At 41.7% G+C, this 13,783-nt stretch overlaps 1 protein-coding gene across 1 annotated transcript in view; it reads right to left on the minus strand.

Annotated features, from left to right (window-relative positions):
- Window positions 1-13,783, minus strand: part of SLC17A8 (solute carrier family 17 member 8) — a 66,595-nt gene that overhangs the window by 22,803 nt on the left and 30,009 nt on the right. Inside the window, exons 3-5 of the mRNA XM_074402359.1 lie at window positions 7,171-7,289; window positions 5,320-5,434; window positions 2,619-2,706 (exon numbers count right to left, since the gene is read on the minus strand). Of these exons, the coding sequence (XP_074258460.1) occupies window positions 2,619-2,706; window positions 5,320-5,434; window positions 7,171-7,289 (322 nt within the window). The remainder of the gene's footprint in view (window positions 1-2,618; window positions 2,707-5,319; window positions 5,435-7,170; window positions 7,290-13,783) is intronic.

Below are 13,783 nucleotides of genomic sequence, written 5' to 3' on the forward strand. Positions count from 1 at the left end.
GTTCCACGTGGTGGGGGAGGCCTCACAATCATGGTGGAAAACAAAGAAAAGCAAGTCACATCTTACATGGATGGTGGCAGGCAAAAAGAAAGCTTGTGCAGAGAAACTCCCGTTTTAAAAACCAGCAGATCTCATGAGACCCATTCACTATCATGAGAACAGCATGGGAAAGACCCACCACCACAATTCAATAATATTCCACCAGGTCCTTCCTACAACACATGGGAATTATGGGAACTACAAGATGAGTTTGGGTGGGGACACAGAGCCAAACCATATCACTGGATGTTTTCTAGACTCCCTTATCTTTTGAGATTAAGAATTGACTGGCTCCAAGCCTGGATTTCCTTCTTTAACATTTTCCCTTGGCTGTTCTTTGAAACCAAGGCCACACCTTAGCTGGGACATGTAATGAGGCCTGTGTCCTTGATCAGGTAACTTTCCTTGAGAGTCAAACCATTTCTTAAATCAGCCCTTGTAGGGCTATAAAAACACACTAAGAATGGGGAGTGGCTGCTAGTCATTCTTGTTTTGCTGACAAATCAAAACGAAATGTCTTACAAATAAACCATCCGAAGAAAGTAAGGTCAAGGATCTAACAAGCCACAAGGCCCGCTGGGGTGGAGTCTTACCCTCTTCTAGAGTTGATGTAAGCTCAATAGTGGGGATGGAGATGCTCTTAAACTGCAAAGGAGAGGATGAAGGTGGTTTCTAAGGACGAGAGACACTGTGATATAAAGACATCTTGGCTGTGCACACAATTCCCAACTAGGCACAAAGCAGGCATATCAGTGAATACCTTACACCACATTCTCAAGTTTACTTTTTTATTATTTCAAGGAGGTAAAAGGCCAGCAGGAAGAGGTAAATTAAGACACTTGCAGAAATAAATAGAAAACTATATTTCTCCCCTTAGCAAATAAGTATATGTTAGCTTATCTTAGGAAAGGTGTGCTAGCTTGAAAATCAGACAGACCTAAGCTGTAATTCACACAACCTAGGCCACATTGTGACTTTTGTGGCCTAAGGTACATTTTTTTTTTTTTTTGAGATGGGGTCTCCCTCTGTCACCCAGGCTGGAGTATGATGGTGTGATCTCAGCTCACTGCAACCTCTGCCTCCCAGGCTCAAGCAATCCTCCCACCTCAGCCTCATGAGTAGCTGGGACCACAGTCAAGAGCCACCACATCCAGCTAATGTTTTCTATTTTTGGTAGAGATGGGGTTTCAACGTAATGCCTAGGTTGGTCTTGAACTCCTAGGGTCAAGCAATTCACCACTTTAGCCTCCCAAAGTGATGGAATTACAGGTACAAGCCACCCAATATGCCTGGTTGGTCTAAGATACTTTTACCTTCATGAACACTTCCCCCAATACATTTACAGCTGTGTTGATGGCAGCAGCATGTGCTGTTGTTTTTCTGTTGTTGATTGATACCTAGAGACCCAACAACACCTGGAAAGGCCAGTCCCACAGGAGTAGCTTGGAGAGGGGCAACCTCAACGAAGTGAAGTTTGGAGGCCCAAGAATTAAAGTCACACACTACTTGGGGGCTACTCATTTACTTTCAGGTAAGATGGGTGGTCTCTACTTCTTATTATCCAGGATATAATGGCAAAAATTAACTAAATGTCTGTATGACAATCACACCATTGTCCTCCAGCCTGGATGACAGAGTGAGACCCTGTATATATGGCAGGAGTGTGAAGTAAGGAAAATTCCAGATCAAAAGTCAGGTCTTGTTCTAGTTTCACGATCTTGGGCAAGTCACTGAACTTTAGTTTCATATGAGAAGGAGAGGTGTGGGATGCTTGATGATCCTATCTTTTCCACTTTTGTCCTTAGCAAATGTCATTTTTTGGCTAATCCAACAACCACTTACAACCCTTTCTCCTTTCCCCTTCACTCCTGAAGAGGCTGGCGAAGCTAGGTATCTGCTTGCCTAGCCTCCTCTGCAGTTAGTAAAGCATAAGACATAGTTAGGATCAAAAAAATGAAAGTTGAAGGTTGGTAGAGGGCTTTGGGAAAGCTTTAGTTTTCCTGATGAAAGGGACAGATGGAATAAGCACAGGAGTAAATAAAAAAGTATCCCAAACTACAGCAGAGTAGAAAGTCAGAACATGCCTAGGCCCTGGATGGATTTTTGAGCAGCAGACCCAACACCAGCAATCACTCACCTTTAGAATTCTGTTATATAAAATAGGTAGACTCATTTTAAGGCCCTTAGCAGGGTTTTCAGTTACTTGAAGCCAAAAAAGCATTCCATTTCTTTTTTATTTATTGTTTTTAGAAACAAAGTCTCACTTTGTCATTCAGGCTGGAGTGTTGTGGCCATCACAGCTCACAGCAACCTCAAACTTCTGGGTTCAAGCAGGCCTCCTGCCTCAGCCTCCCTAGTAGCTAGGATCACAGGCACATACCACCATGCTCAGCTAATTTTTTTTTTTTTTTTTTTTAAGAAAAATCTCACTACATTGCTCAGGTTGCTCTCGAACTCCTGGGCTCCAGTGATCTTCCCGCCTTGGCCTCCCTAAAGTGCTGAGATTATAGGCATGAGCCACCACATGAGCCCAAAAAAGCATTCATAAATAAAATTTGTTATGGTTCTGATATACCTACCACAAAAAGAGGTTGTGGCCAATCGACTTCTCTCCAAAGGTGGTGCCCACTTACTCCACATCCCATGGCAGGCTGGGTAGGTCACACCCTGACAGACGAATTACAGATAAATTAGTTGATTTGACTCCAGTTTCTGCTTGTGTTTAAAACATGGATGCTGCTTCTTCACACAGGCTACAATATAAAAGCCCAATTCATAGACACTGTTGTAGGTTGAATGTTTGTGTCCCCACCAAATTCCTATGTTAAAACCTAATTTCCAATGTGATGGTATTTGGAGATGGACCTTTGGGAAGTGACTAGGTTGTAAGGGTGTAGCCCTCATGAATGGAATTAGCACCTTACAAAAGAGACTCCAGGAAGCTCCCTCATCCCTTCTGCCATGAGGACACAAAGAGAAGGTAGCTGTTTATGAACCAGGAAACTGGCCCTCCCAAGTCATCCATCTGCCAGCTCCTTGATCTTCAACTCCCCAGCCTCCGGAACTGTAAGAAACATTTCTAGGCCAGGTGCAGTGGCTTATGCCTATGATCCCAGCACTTTGAGTGACCAAAGTGGGCGGATCACTTGAGGTCAGGAGTTCGAGATCAGCCTAGCCAACATGATGAAACCCCATCTCTACTAAAAATACAAAACCTCGCTGGGCATGGTGGCAGATGCCTGTAATCCCAGCTACTTGGGAGGCTGAGGCACGAGAATTGCTTGAACCTGGGAGGCAGAGGTTACAGTAAACCCAAGATCAAGCCACTGCACTTCAGCCTGGGCAACAGAGCAAGACTCTGTCTCAAAAAAAAAAAAAGGCTGGGCCTGGTGGCTCATGCTTGCAATCCCAGCACTTTGGGAGGCCGAGGCAGGCAGATCACCTGAGGTCAGGAGTTTGAGACAAGCCTGGTCAACATGGCGAAACCCTGTCTCTACCAAAAATACAAAAATTAGCCAGATGTGGTAGCATGCACTTGCAATCCCAGCTACACAGGAGGCTGAAGCATAAAAATCGCTTGAACCCAGGAGGCAGAGGTTGAAGTGAGCTGAGATTGCGCCACTGCCCTCCAGCCTGGGCAACAAAGTGAGACTCTGTCTCAAAAAAAAAAAAAAAATCTATGGTTTATAAGTTACCCAGTTTACGGCATTCTGTTATAGAAGCTCAAATGGACTAAGACAGACACTAAATGGCATGATTCAGCTATTTTGACTCATAGTACAGATGCTGAAATTCAAATACAGTTCACATATAAGCATGGTAGGGGATGTGAGAAAAGGTCTTCATAGTTATATTTCATATTATCATAGACTATCAGTGTAGGAAGAGCCTTCAACAATCAGTTGGTCCAACTTCTCACTTCAAGATACAGAACTTGAGGCTCAGACCCATAAAGTGACTAAAATTTAGTCTTCACGGATGCTAATATCACGTTCTTTCCACCACATGGTACATCCCAAAGTATAGTATATGTCTCTCTAGTGGGACTAGAGTTGGATTTGATGTAATATGACAACCTACATTTTTAATTATAACATATATATACTAGTGTATACATATATTAACTAATATATTAACTAATATATGTATATATCATTTCCCAATTAATATACATATATTAATTCCCTAACCTTAACCCTGTGTATATGTATATACATGTATTAATATAATATATACATATATATGCTAGTATATATGTCATAATTAATCTATATATAATTTAATTTACATATAACTATACATTTATATATACATAAATATATATGTATATATACATATATATGCATGCTTTGAAAAAGATGTAACTAGAACATCAAATCCATGACTCCAAAGATGTTGTTGCTTAGAATAACAGGTATTTTTTTATTTTTTGTTTTAAATGAGTCAATCTAGGGGAAAACAATAAGCAAATAATAGCATGGGTTGTACATGGGCGTAACAAACTGACGAAGGTCAGAAGTGAATGACTGTCTGCAAAGCATTGCTGCACACAGGGTGTTGGCAAAGGATGGCCCAATGGGTTCACCATCTGTTTTTCTATAGCCCACAAGCTAGGAATGTGTTTTACATTTTTAAACGGTAAGAAAAAAATCAAAAGAAGAATAATATTTAATGGCACACAAAAACCATATGAAATTCAAATTTCAGTTTGCGAAATGTTTAATTGGAACATAACCATGCCCATTTGTTTCCATATTGTCTCTGGCTGCCTTTGCACTACAACAGCGGTGTTGAGTAGCTGCGACAGATACTGTATGGCCTGCAAAGTCCAGAATATTTACTTTCTGGCTCCATACCATGCTGCCTCCTTCGGTGAGTTAAATCTCTGCATCAGACTACTCCCTTGAAAATGTACAGATTTAGTAATGAATCCACTTAAATTGCTTTAATGGAATGACCCTTTGCTATGTGAACTGCAGGTTTGGGCTTCAGTTTCACTGTCTATTAAAATGAAGAGGGTTGGGTTAGATTATCTCTAAGATCATTATGGAAGGGTCTTTTATTGTTCATAAATGTAAAATCAAAGAAGACATTTTAGTTGAAATATTTGAAATTTTAGATATAACCAAAGAGTGGAAATAGCAGGAAAAGGAAGAAGATATAGAAAAATACATATACACTGAGCAAAGGGTTGGTTTTTTGTTTTTCCAGAAGCTGAATTTTCTAAAGGACCATGCTGTCTCTAGCAACATCAAAAATTGTAAAGAAAGTATCTCCTACCTCCACTAGACCTTGCAGAATTCTGACACACATGACGAATCCGTAATGCACTCTGGCCGCAGAAGGAATGAACATGTTCAGAGTTGATGTTAAGAAGATGGCAGCTCCAAAGACCCTGAAGGATCAAAGCACTGTGTTATTAGGCGGGCCGCTGCTGGATGTGGTACTTCAGCTAAGCACCAGAAACAAACCTAAGAGTTCATGAGAGATCCCTGTGGAAATTAATAGAAATTAATTTGTAGAAATTGATGTGTTAGAGTCCCAAGCTAGACTCTTGGGCTTCTTTGATTCCCAAGCTCTGGCCCCTGGACCAATTATGAACAAATTTTTGGTAGCACAGGGATGTCCTGCCTGGATGATGTCCTGAAAAGTTGGAGATTGGCCAGGTGCAGGTAAGCTTGCTAGAGACCTACGATTCTGCCTGGTTTCCCCCGACTGACCTTTTCTGACTGTTACTGCATGACTCCTGCATGCTTGAGGTTGTGTTTCCTACTTCCCAGAGCTACTCTCAGTTTACCAGAAGGAAACCCTGACTATCTAAGAAGCATCTCATATCCTGGGACCAGCCAACCACAAGACAGATCGTTTACCTGTCTTAGCTCCCATTCCCTGCCCAGCTCAGGGTGCCCTGTGAAAAAAGGTCAGGCAGCATTTTCTTCCCCTCTTACACATGTTAATGATGTTTCTACACTTTTTACGTGCTGGGAAATTAAATTATGTGTGATTATTTTTCAGGGCAGAGGTGTAAGCAGTAACCAAGGAAACCATAGCAACCAATATTTTATCACTTTTTAAAAACAATACAATAGGTAACTAACAATAAATGAAAGACATAAATTAGACAAGAACCTAAATAAATACATGCTTATACATATTTAGATCTTATGGTAGTGGCTTCCAATTTTTTTTTTACCTTAACCCATAAGCAAAATATATTTTATATTGCAACCCAGTCCATACTCATACATACAAATATAACTAAAACAAGTCTCAAAAACTAGTATTTACCCTTATGTGCAATGAACTCAGATATTTTCTATTCTACTTTATTCTATTTTATTATCTTTTCTTCTGTTTGTCTCTCTCTTTTTTAAAAATGCTCATTGGTAAATCATATTTTTTTCACAACTATGTAATGAGTTGTGCTTTAGATTTTAAAAAAACACTGTTTTCTAAAATGGAATGCACTTCATGAAATCTATTTATGGAAAGTCATATGGGAAATACAATTAAAAAGAACCTGAAGAGATTTAGTTCACTCCTTTCCAGTACATGATACACTCTACAACATCTCCCCCAAGTGGCTGTCCTCCTCTGCTTGAATATCTCTGGTGACAGAGAACTCACTGCTTCTTGAGACAGCTCACTCTGTTCTTAAACACTTTCAATTGCTCAAACACCCACTGCAGAGTCTCAAGGGCATTATTGGATCATTTGAGTTTGGGAGTTTGAGACCAGCCTGGCCAACATGGTGAAACTCCATCTCTATTAAAAAATACAAAAAGTAGCTGGCTGTAGTGGTGCGTGCCTGTAATCCCAACTGTTCAGGAGGCTGAGGTATGAGAATCACTTGAATGTGGAGTAGGGTGGGGGAGGACTGAGGCGGAGGTTGCAGTGAGCCAAGATCACACCACTGCACTCCAGCCTGGGTGACAGAGTGAGACACTGTTTCAAAAATAAAAATAAATTAAGAGCAGGATCATTTGGGATCAATATTTGTGAACTGCATCTATCCAGATGGCTCCTGTTTTTCATTCTGCACCCTCAAATTGAAAGCCAGCTATGCAGAATTTATAAAGGTACAAAGCCATATTTTATTCATTTGTATCATGTTCTATCAAATTATCTTACCTGTTAGCAGCAAACTTGTTTGAAATGAAACCACCTGGAATTTGTGTCATAATATAACCCCAGAAAAAAGATCCATGGATAAGGCCCACTGTTTCTGGATCCCAGTTAAACTGTGCTGTCTGGAAATGAGAAATCAGATATAGTTGTGTTTGTTAGAAAAAATCTGACAAGCATTTTTCACCAATGAGCCTACACAATAATAACCTCATGAGGTCTTTCTTTTTCATTTATTCAGCATGTATCTATGAAGGGCATCTTACATACCTGGGCAGCAAGCAAAAGTTCTGGACCAGGCGTGGTGGTGTGCACCTCTAGTCTCCAGTTATTTAGGAGGCTGAGGTGGGAGGATGGCTTGAGCCCAGGAGGTCGAGGCTGCAGTGAGCCAAGATAGTGCCACTGCACTCCAGCCTGGGCAACAGAGTGAAATCCCATCTTAAAAAACAAAACCAAAACACAACAAAGTCCCTGCTCTCATAGATTTCACCTTCTAATAAGAAAGAGATTATGTATAAATTTAAATATATATTTATATATTTATATTAATGGACATGGTGACTCACACCTGTAATCTCAATGCTTTGGGAGGCCAAGATAGGAGAGTTATTTGAGGCCAGAAGCTCAAGACCAGCTGGGCAACATAGCAAGACCCCATCTCTACAAAAAAACTAAAAATCTAGCTAGCTAGGCAGGGTGCGGTGGCTCACGCCTATAATCCCAGCACTTTGGGAGGTCGGAGCAGGTGGATCACTGAAGGTCAAGCGTTCAAGAACAGCCAGGCCAACATGGTGAAACCCCCATTTCTACTAAAAATACAAAAATCAGTTTGTAATTCCAGCTACTCGGGAAGCTGAGGCAGGAGAATTGCTTGAACCCAAGAGGCAGAGGTCGTAGTAAGCCGAGATCATGCCACTGCACTCCAGCCTGGGTGACAGATCAAGACTGCATCTCAAAAATAATCATCATCATCATTATCATCATCATCATCACCTAGCCAGTTGTGGTGGTGCGTGCCTCTAGTCCTAGCTACTCATGAAGCTGAGGTAGGAGGATCCCTGGAGCCCAGGAGTTGGTCAAGGTTAAGATGAGCTACAAACACACCACTGTCCTGCGGCCTCAGAGAGAATGACATAAAGACTCCCTTCCCTTCTCAGGGTGGAGGATAGCCTTGGTTTCAGCCCCACCTCAGGCTGGCTTCTCTGTCCTGAGCGCAGACTGCACAAACAAATGCCACAGACCTGCTTTCTGCTTTCTGCCCTTGGCTTTCACAGATCTCCTTATAGCCTTACAATAATCCCCACCCCCTTTTACCACCTGTTTTGTTTTAAGACAGAGTCTCACTCTGTCCCCCAGATTGGAGTGCAGTGGCACCATCTTGGCTCACTACAACCTCCAGCTCCCAGGTTCAAGAGATTCTCCTGCCTCAGCCTCCCAAGCAGCTGGGGTTACAGTTGTGTGCCTCCACGTCCAGCTAATTTTTTTTTTGTATCTTTTTAGAAGAAGAGATGGGGTTTCACCATATTTGTCAGGCTAGTCTAGACCACCTGACCTCAGGTGATCCACCTTTTTCAGCCTCCCAAAGTGCTGGGATTACAGACGTGAGCCACTGTGCCTGGCCCAAATAATCCCCTTTTAACTTGAGCCAGTTTCGTTGCACTTCTCTTCTTTGCAACGAGCAATTTCTGACCAGGACACAAGGGCAACTTATTCAAGGTCCCAGAGCTCATTAAAACCAGATCTGGCCAGTTCCAAAGCCCATCCTCTGACTCCTGCAGCGCCCATGATCCATGGGAGGAATTTGAACTTTTTCCTGAGAGTAATGAAAAAACAAAACCACAAGTTTCTCAAACTTCAGTCATTTGTTTTTTTCCTACTATATGCCAAACACTTTTCTAAGACTTCACATGTTTTAACTCATAACTATTAAACTAAAAATATGGGCCAGACACAGTAGTGCATGCTTGTAATCCCAGCACTTTGGGAGGCCAAGGCAGGAGGATCCCTTGAAGCCAGGAATTTGAGATCAGCCTGGGCAACATGGGGTGACCCCATCTCTACAAAATAATTTTTTTAATTAGCTAGGAATGGTGGGGTGAGCCTGTGGACCCAGCTACTCGAAAGCTGAAGTGGGAGGATCACTTAAGCCCAGGAAGTCAAGGCTGCAGTGAACTATGATCAAACCACTTCACTGAAGCCTGGGCAACAGAGACCCCGTTTCAAAACAAACAAACAAGAAGATTGTTCATGAATTAATTAAAATCACCCTCCATTCCATTGTAGAACATACGCCACATATTTGAAAGATCTACTTATTCATACTGCTTATTTCTCCCCTTCTCTTGAAATAAAGATTTAAAGATATCTCAGTGCCAGATATCTAGTTTTCCCCTTAAAACGAAAAAAAAAAAAAAAAAAAAAAAAAAAAAAAAAAAAAACATACCAGCCATTCAGATATTCAGAGCCTTTCTTTTTCTTCTTCTTTTTTTTTTTTTTTTTGAGACAAAGTCTCACTCTGTCACCCAAGCTGGACTACAGTGGCATGATCTTGGCTCACTACAACCTCTGCCTCCCAGGTTCAAATGATTCTCTTGCCTCAGCCTCCTGACTAGAGGGGATGACAGGCACACACCACCACATCTGGATAATTTTTTTTTTTTTAAGGAAAGACGGGGTTTCACCATGTTGGTCAGGCTGTTCTCGAACTCCTGATCTTGTGATCCGCCCTCCTCGGCCTCCCAAAGTGCTGGGATTACAGGCATGAGCCATCGCACTCAGCCCGGAGCCTTTCTTAATACAATTAGCAAAGTCTTTGTCATCTGGTTGAACATGCTCAGTTGATATCTAAGCTTTGTTCTATATGGACAAGAGAGAAATAATCTGCTATAAATTGGAGTTGTGCTAGAGTTTCTGATACTAAATCCCTACTCCTGAGTCCAGAGAAAAAAAGGTTAAACCATATTTCAGATTTTAATCAGTTTCTCTAAGACTCCAGAGGGTACAGCCATAGAAACTAGAGAGTGCACACTAGCATTGTTCCTTGGGTTTATCAAAATGTCTTTTCCCAACTAACGGGCAAAATAGCCAGCTAATATTAAATGACAGTATTAAACTCAGATATATCATTATTAATTCTAAATTTAAATTGACTAAATTCCCTAATTCAAAGACAGACAGGCAATCTGGACAAAAACCCATCGGTATGCTGCATCCAGACCCATCTCACATTCAAGGATTCACAAAGACTCAAAACAAGGGATGGAGAAAGATTTACCAACCAAACAGAGAGCAAAAATAAATAAATAAAAAGCAGAAGTTACAATTTTTGCCTCTGATAAAATAGTATGTAGTATGTAAAGCAACAAAGATCAAAAGAAGAAGGACATTATATAATGATAAAAGAATCAACGCAACAACAAGAACTAAAGATCCTAAATATATACGCACTCAATACAGGAATACCCAGACATACAAGACTTATAAAGAGACTTAGACTCCCACACAATAATAGTGGGAGACTTCAACATTAATATTAGACAGATCAATGCGACAGAAAATTAGCAAGATATCCAGGACTTGAACTCAGACCTGGAACAAGTAAATGTAATTAACATTTATAGAACTCTCCACTTTACACAAAATATACACTCTTATCAGTACCACATCATATCAACTTAGAAGTTTAAACGAGGCCGGGCGCGGTGGCTCAAGCCTGTAATCCCAGCACTTTGGGAGGCCGAGGTGGGTGGATCACGAGGTCAAGAAATCGAGACCATCCCGGTCAACATGGTGAAACCCCCTCTCTACTAAAAATACAGAAAATTGGCTGGGCACGGTGGTGCGTGCCTGTAATCCCAGCTACTCAGGAGGCTGAGGCAGGAGAACTGCCTGAACCCAGGAGGCGGAGGTTGCGGTGAGCCGAGATCGCGCCATTGCACTCCAGCCTGGGTAACAGGAGCGAGACTCCGTCTCAAAAAAAAAAAAAAAAAAAAAAAAGAAGTTTAAACGAAATGTTGGTTGGCTCCTTGTTTGTTATTCTCTTCCCTCATTTTCTTTCATGTCTCCATTATTAAGGACAATTATAGGCATACCCATATTTAGACTGCATTCTAGCCCGGGCAACAAAGCAATACCCCCATTCTCTCTCCCTCTTTCTCTTTCTCTTTCTTCCTCTTCTTTATTCTTTTTCTTATTATTCTTTAAAAAAAAAAATGCACATTCTGGGCCGGGCGCGGTGGCTCAAGCCTGTAATCCCAGCACTTTGGGAGGCCGAGGCGGGTGGATCACGAGGTCGAGAAATCGAGAAATCGAGACCATCCCGGTCAACATGGTGAAACCCCGTCTCTACTAAAAATACAAAAAATTAGCTGGGCATGTTGGCGCGTGCCTGTAATCCCAGCTATTCAGGAGGCTGAGGCAGGAGAATTGCCTGAACCCAGGAGGCGGAGGTTGCGGTGAGCCGAGATGGCGCCATTGCACTCCAGCCTGGGTGACAAGAGCGAAACTCCGTCTCAAAAAAAAAAAAAAAAAAAAAAAAAAAAAAAAAAAAAATGCACATTCTGCCCAGTTGTCTGCCATTATTATTATTATTATTATTATTTTGAGAGGGTCTTGCTCTGTCACCCAGGTTTCAGTGCAGGGGCATGATCATGGTAACCGCAGCCCCGACCTTCTGGGTTTAAGGAAGTCTGCCACCTGTGTCTCCCAAGTAGCGGGGACGACAGTCACATGCTACAAGAAAAAAAAAAAAAAATGTCTTTTCCATATGCTTCAAAGCAGACTCTATTGACTGAGGTCTATCTTTTCAGGCAACAAACAAATGCAAAACAGCATCTGATTTTGATCTGGGCCTCAGCAGACAAGTTTTAATTAGCTGGCCTTGCTCACAAAAGGCTGAAAGAATGCATGTGATACACATCTGAAACCTTGCTAATATACATTATTCTTTATTTTTAAAATGCATGATATGCCCTTCTACCTCTATACCCCACACCCCCACAAAAGACAGGATATCCTTTTAGGACAGATCTGGATGTGGCATCACAAAGAGACTAGTTAGGAGGATCTCCATGGTGCTATTTTCCTCTGGCAGAATAATATCTTCTTTTTTTAAAAAAAGCAAAGACAAATAGCTTGCAGACCAACTAAAGACTTCTTTTTGACAGATTGAAATCAAATTTTCTCAAACCAGCGCCTGGCAGGAGACTGTGCCGTTGATGCTAATACATGCGGCATGAAAGAGGGCATTCTGTGATCAAGTGAGTCCAAGAAATCCTGCCTACCACGCCTCCCTCTTGGAAAGTCTCGTCGGACACAGCACAGTATGGGCTCCAGGTCTTGCACTGCCTTCATGGCACAGCCTGCAGAGCAGTGATTCCCCAGACGCCAGTTCAGAAAACTGTGATCTAAATGTTTCTTCAAAGGAGGGACCAGAGAACTGTTAAATGCCTCTCTGCAAATGAATGGATTTCTGCATGAGTCATTGCAGTGTGTGTGTGCTTAGTACGATGAAACATGCATTTATAGGGTGTCCACTGGGCAGATATTTTTGTTTATTTTCCCTATAACCTCAGTACTTCTCTAGGTCTATCATGTAAGCAGCAAACCAGATTTTATGTTTTCAGCGATTTAAGTCACTTCAAAGTATCCTTGCTTATAACTATGCCAGCCTCTGAACTGGCCCTGTGGCCTCCATTCCTATCTCACTTCAATCTGGCCCTCTCCCATCGGGCAGTGGCCAATCTGGAGCATGGATGTGATCACCCTGTGCTTGTAGCCCCTTGCTACATGGCTGTCAGGCCTTAGACGATCAGCCCCCTATTTATGTCACTGCCTCCACCTCAAGGAGTTCTATTCAGTCACAGGGAGTTCTCAACCTGATGTCTGTGGTTGGAATCCCGTGGATCTGAGAACTTGGATGGGAAAAAAAAAAACGCATCTTTATTTTCACTTTTTTTTTTTTTTTTTTTTTTTTTTTGAGACGGAGTTTCACTCTTGTTACCCAGGCTGGAGTGCAATGGCGCGATCTCGGCTCACTGCAACCTCCACCTCCTAGATTCAGGCAATTCTCCTGCCTCAGCCTCCTGAGTAGCTGGGATTACAGGCACGTGCCACCATGCCCAGCTAATTTTTTTGTATTTTTAGTAGAGACAGGGTTTCACCATGTTGACCAGGATAGTCTCGATCTCTTGACCTCGTGATCCACCCGCCTTGGCCTCCTAAAGTGCTGGGATACTTTCACTCTTAACCAAAATGTAGCATTTCTGCCATTATGGACGTAGGCAAAAAGCCACAGTCGTATGACTAGTACCTACGACTGTCCCAGGTGGAAATCGTAAATATGTTCAAATCGTATTACAGTCATGGCTACTATTTCCAACAATGGCTTACGTTCCAACTTCAAATCACGGTAAATGTTAGACCTAATGCTAGATTTTTGTCACTGATGTGCTAATAAAGAAGCCAATATGTTTCTACGTCACAAATGTAATTTTTAAACCTTTTGGTATTTATACTTTAATATAATTTGCTTCCTTTGTCATCCTCTGTATTTTAAGAAATTAAAACATTACTTTGGCAAAGGTTCATCAGTCATCACCCGGAGTCCGTGACACAGAAA

Source organism: Saimiri boliviensis, chromosome 7 (assembly GCF_048565385.1).
Source record: "Saimiri boliviensis isolate mSaiBol1 chromosome 7, mSaiBol1.pri, whole genome shotgun sequence".
In the NCBI taxonomy this organism is placed as follows: Eukaryota; Metazoa; Chordata; class Mammalia; order Primates; family Cebidae; genus Saimiri; species Saimiri boliviensis.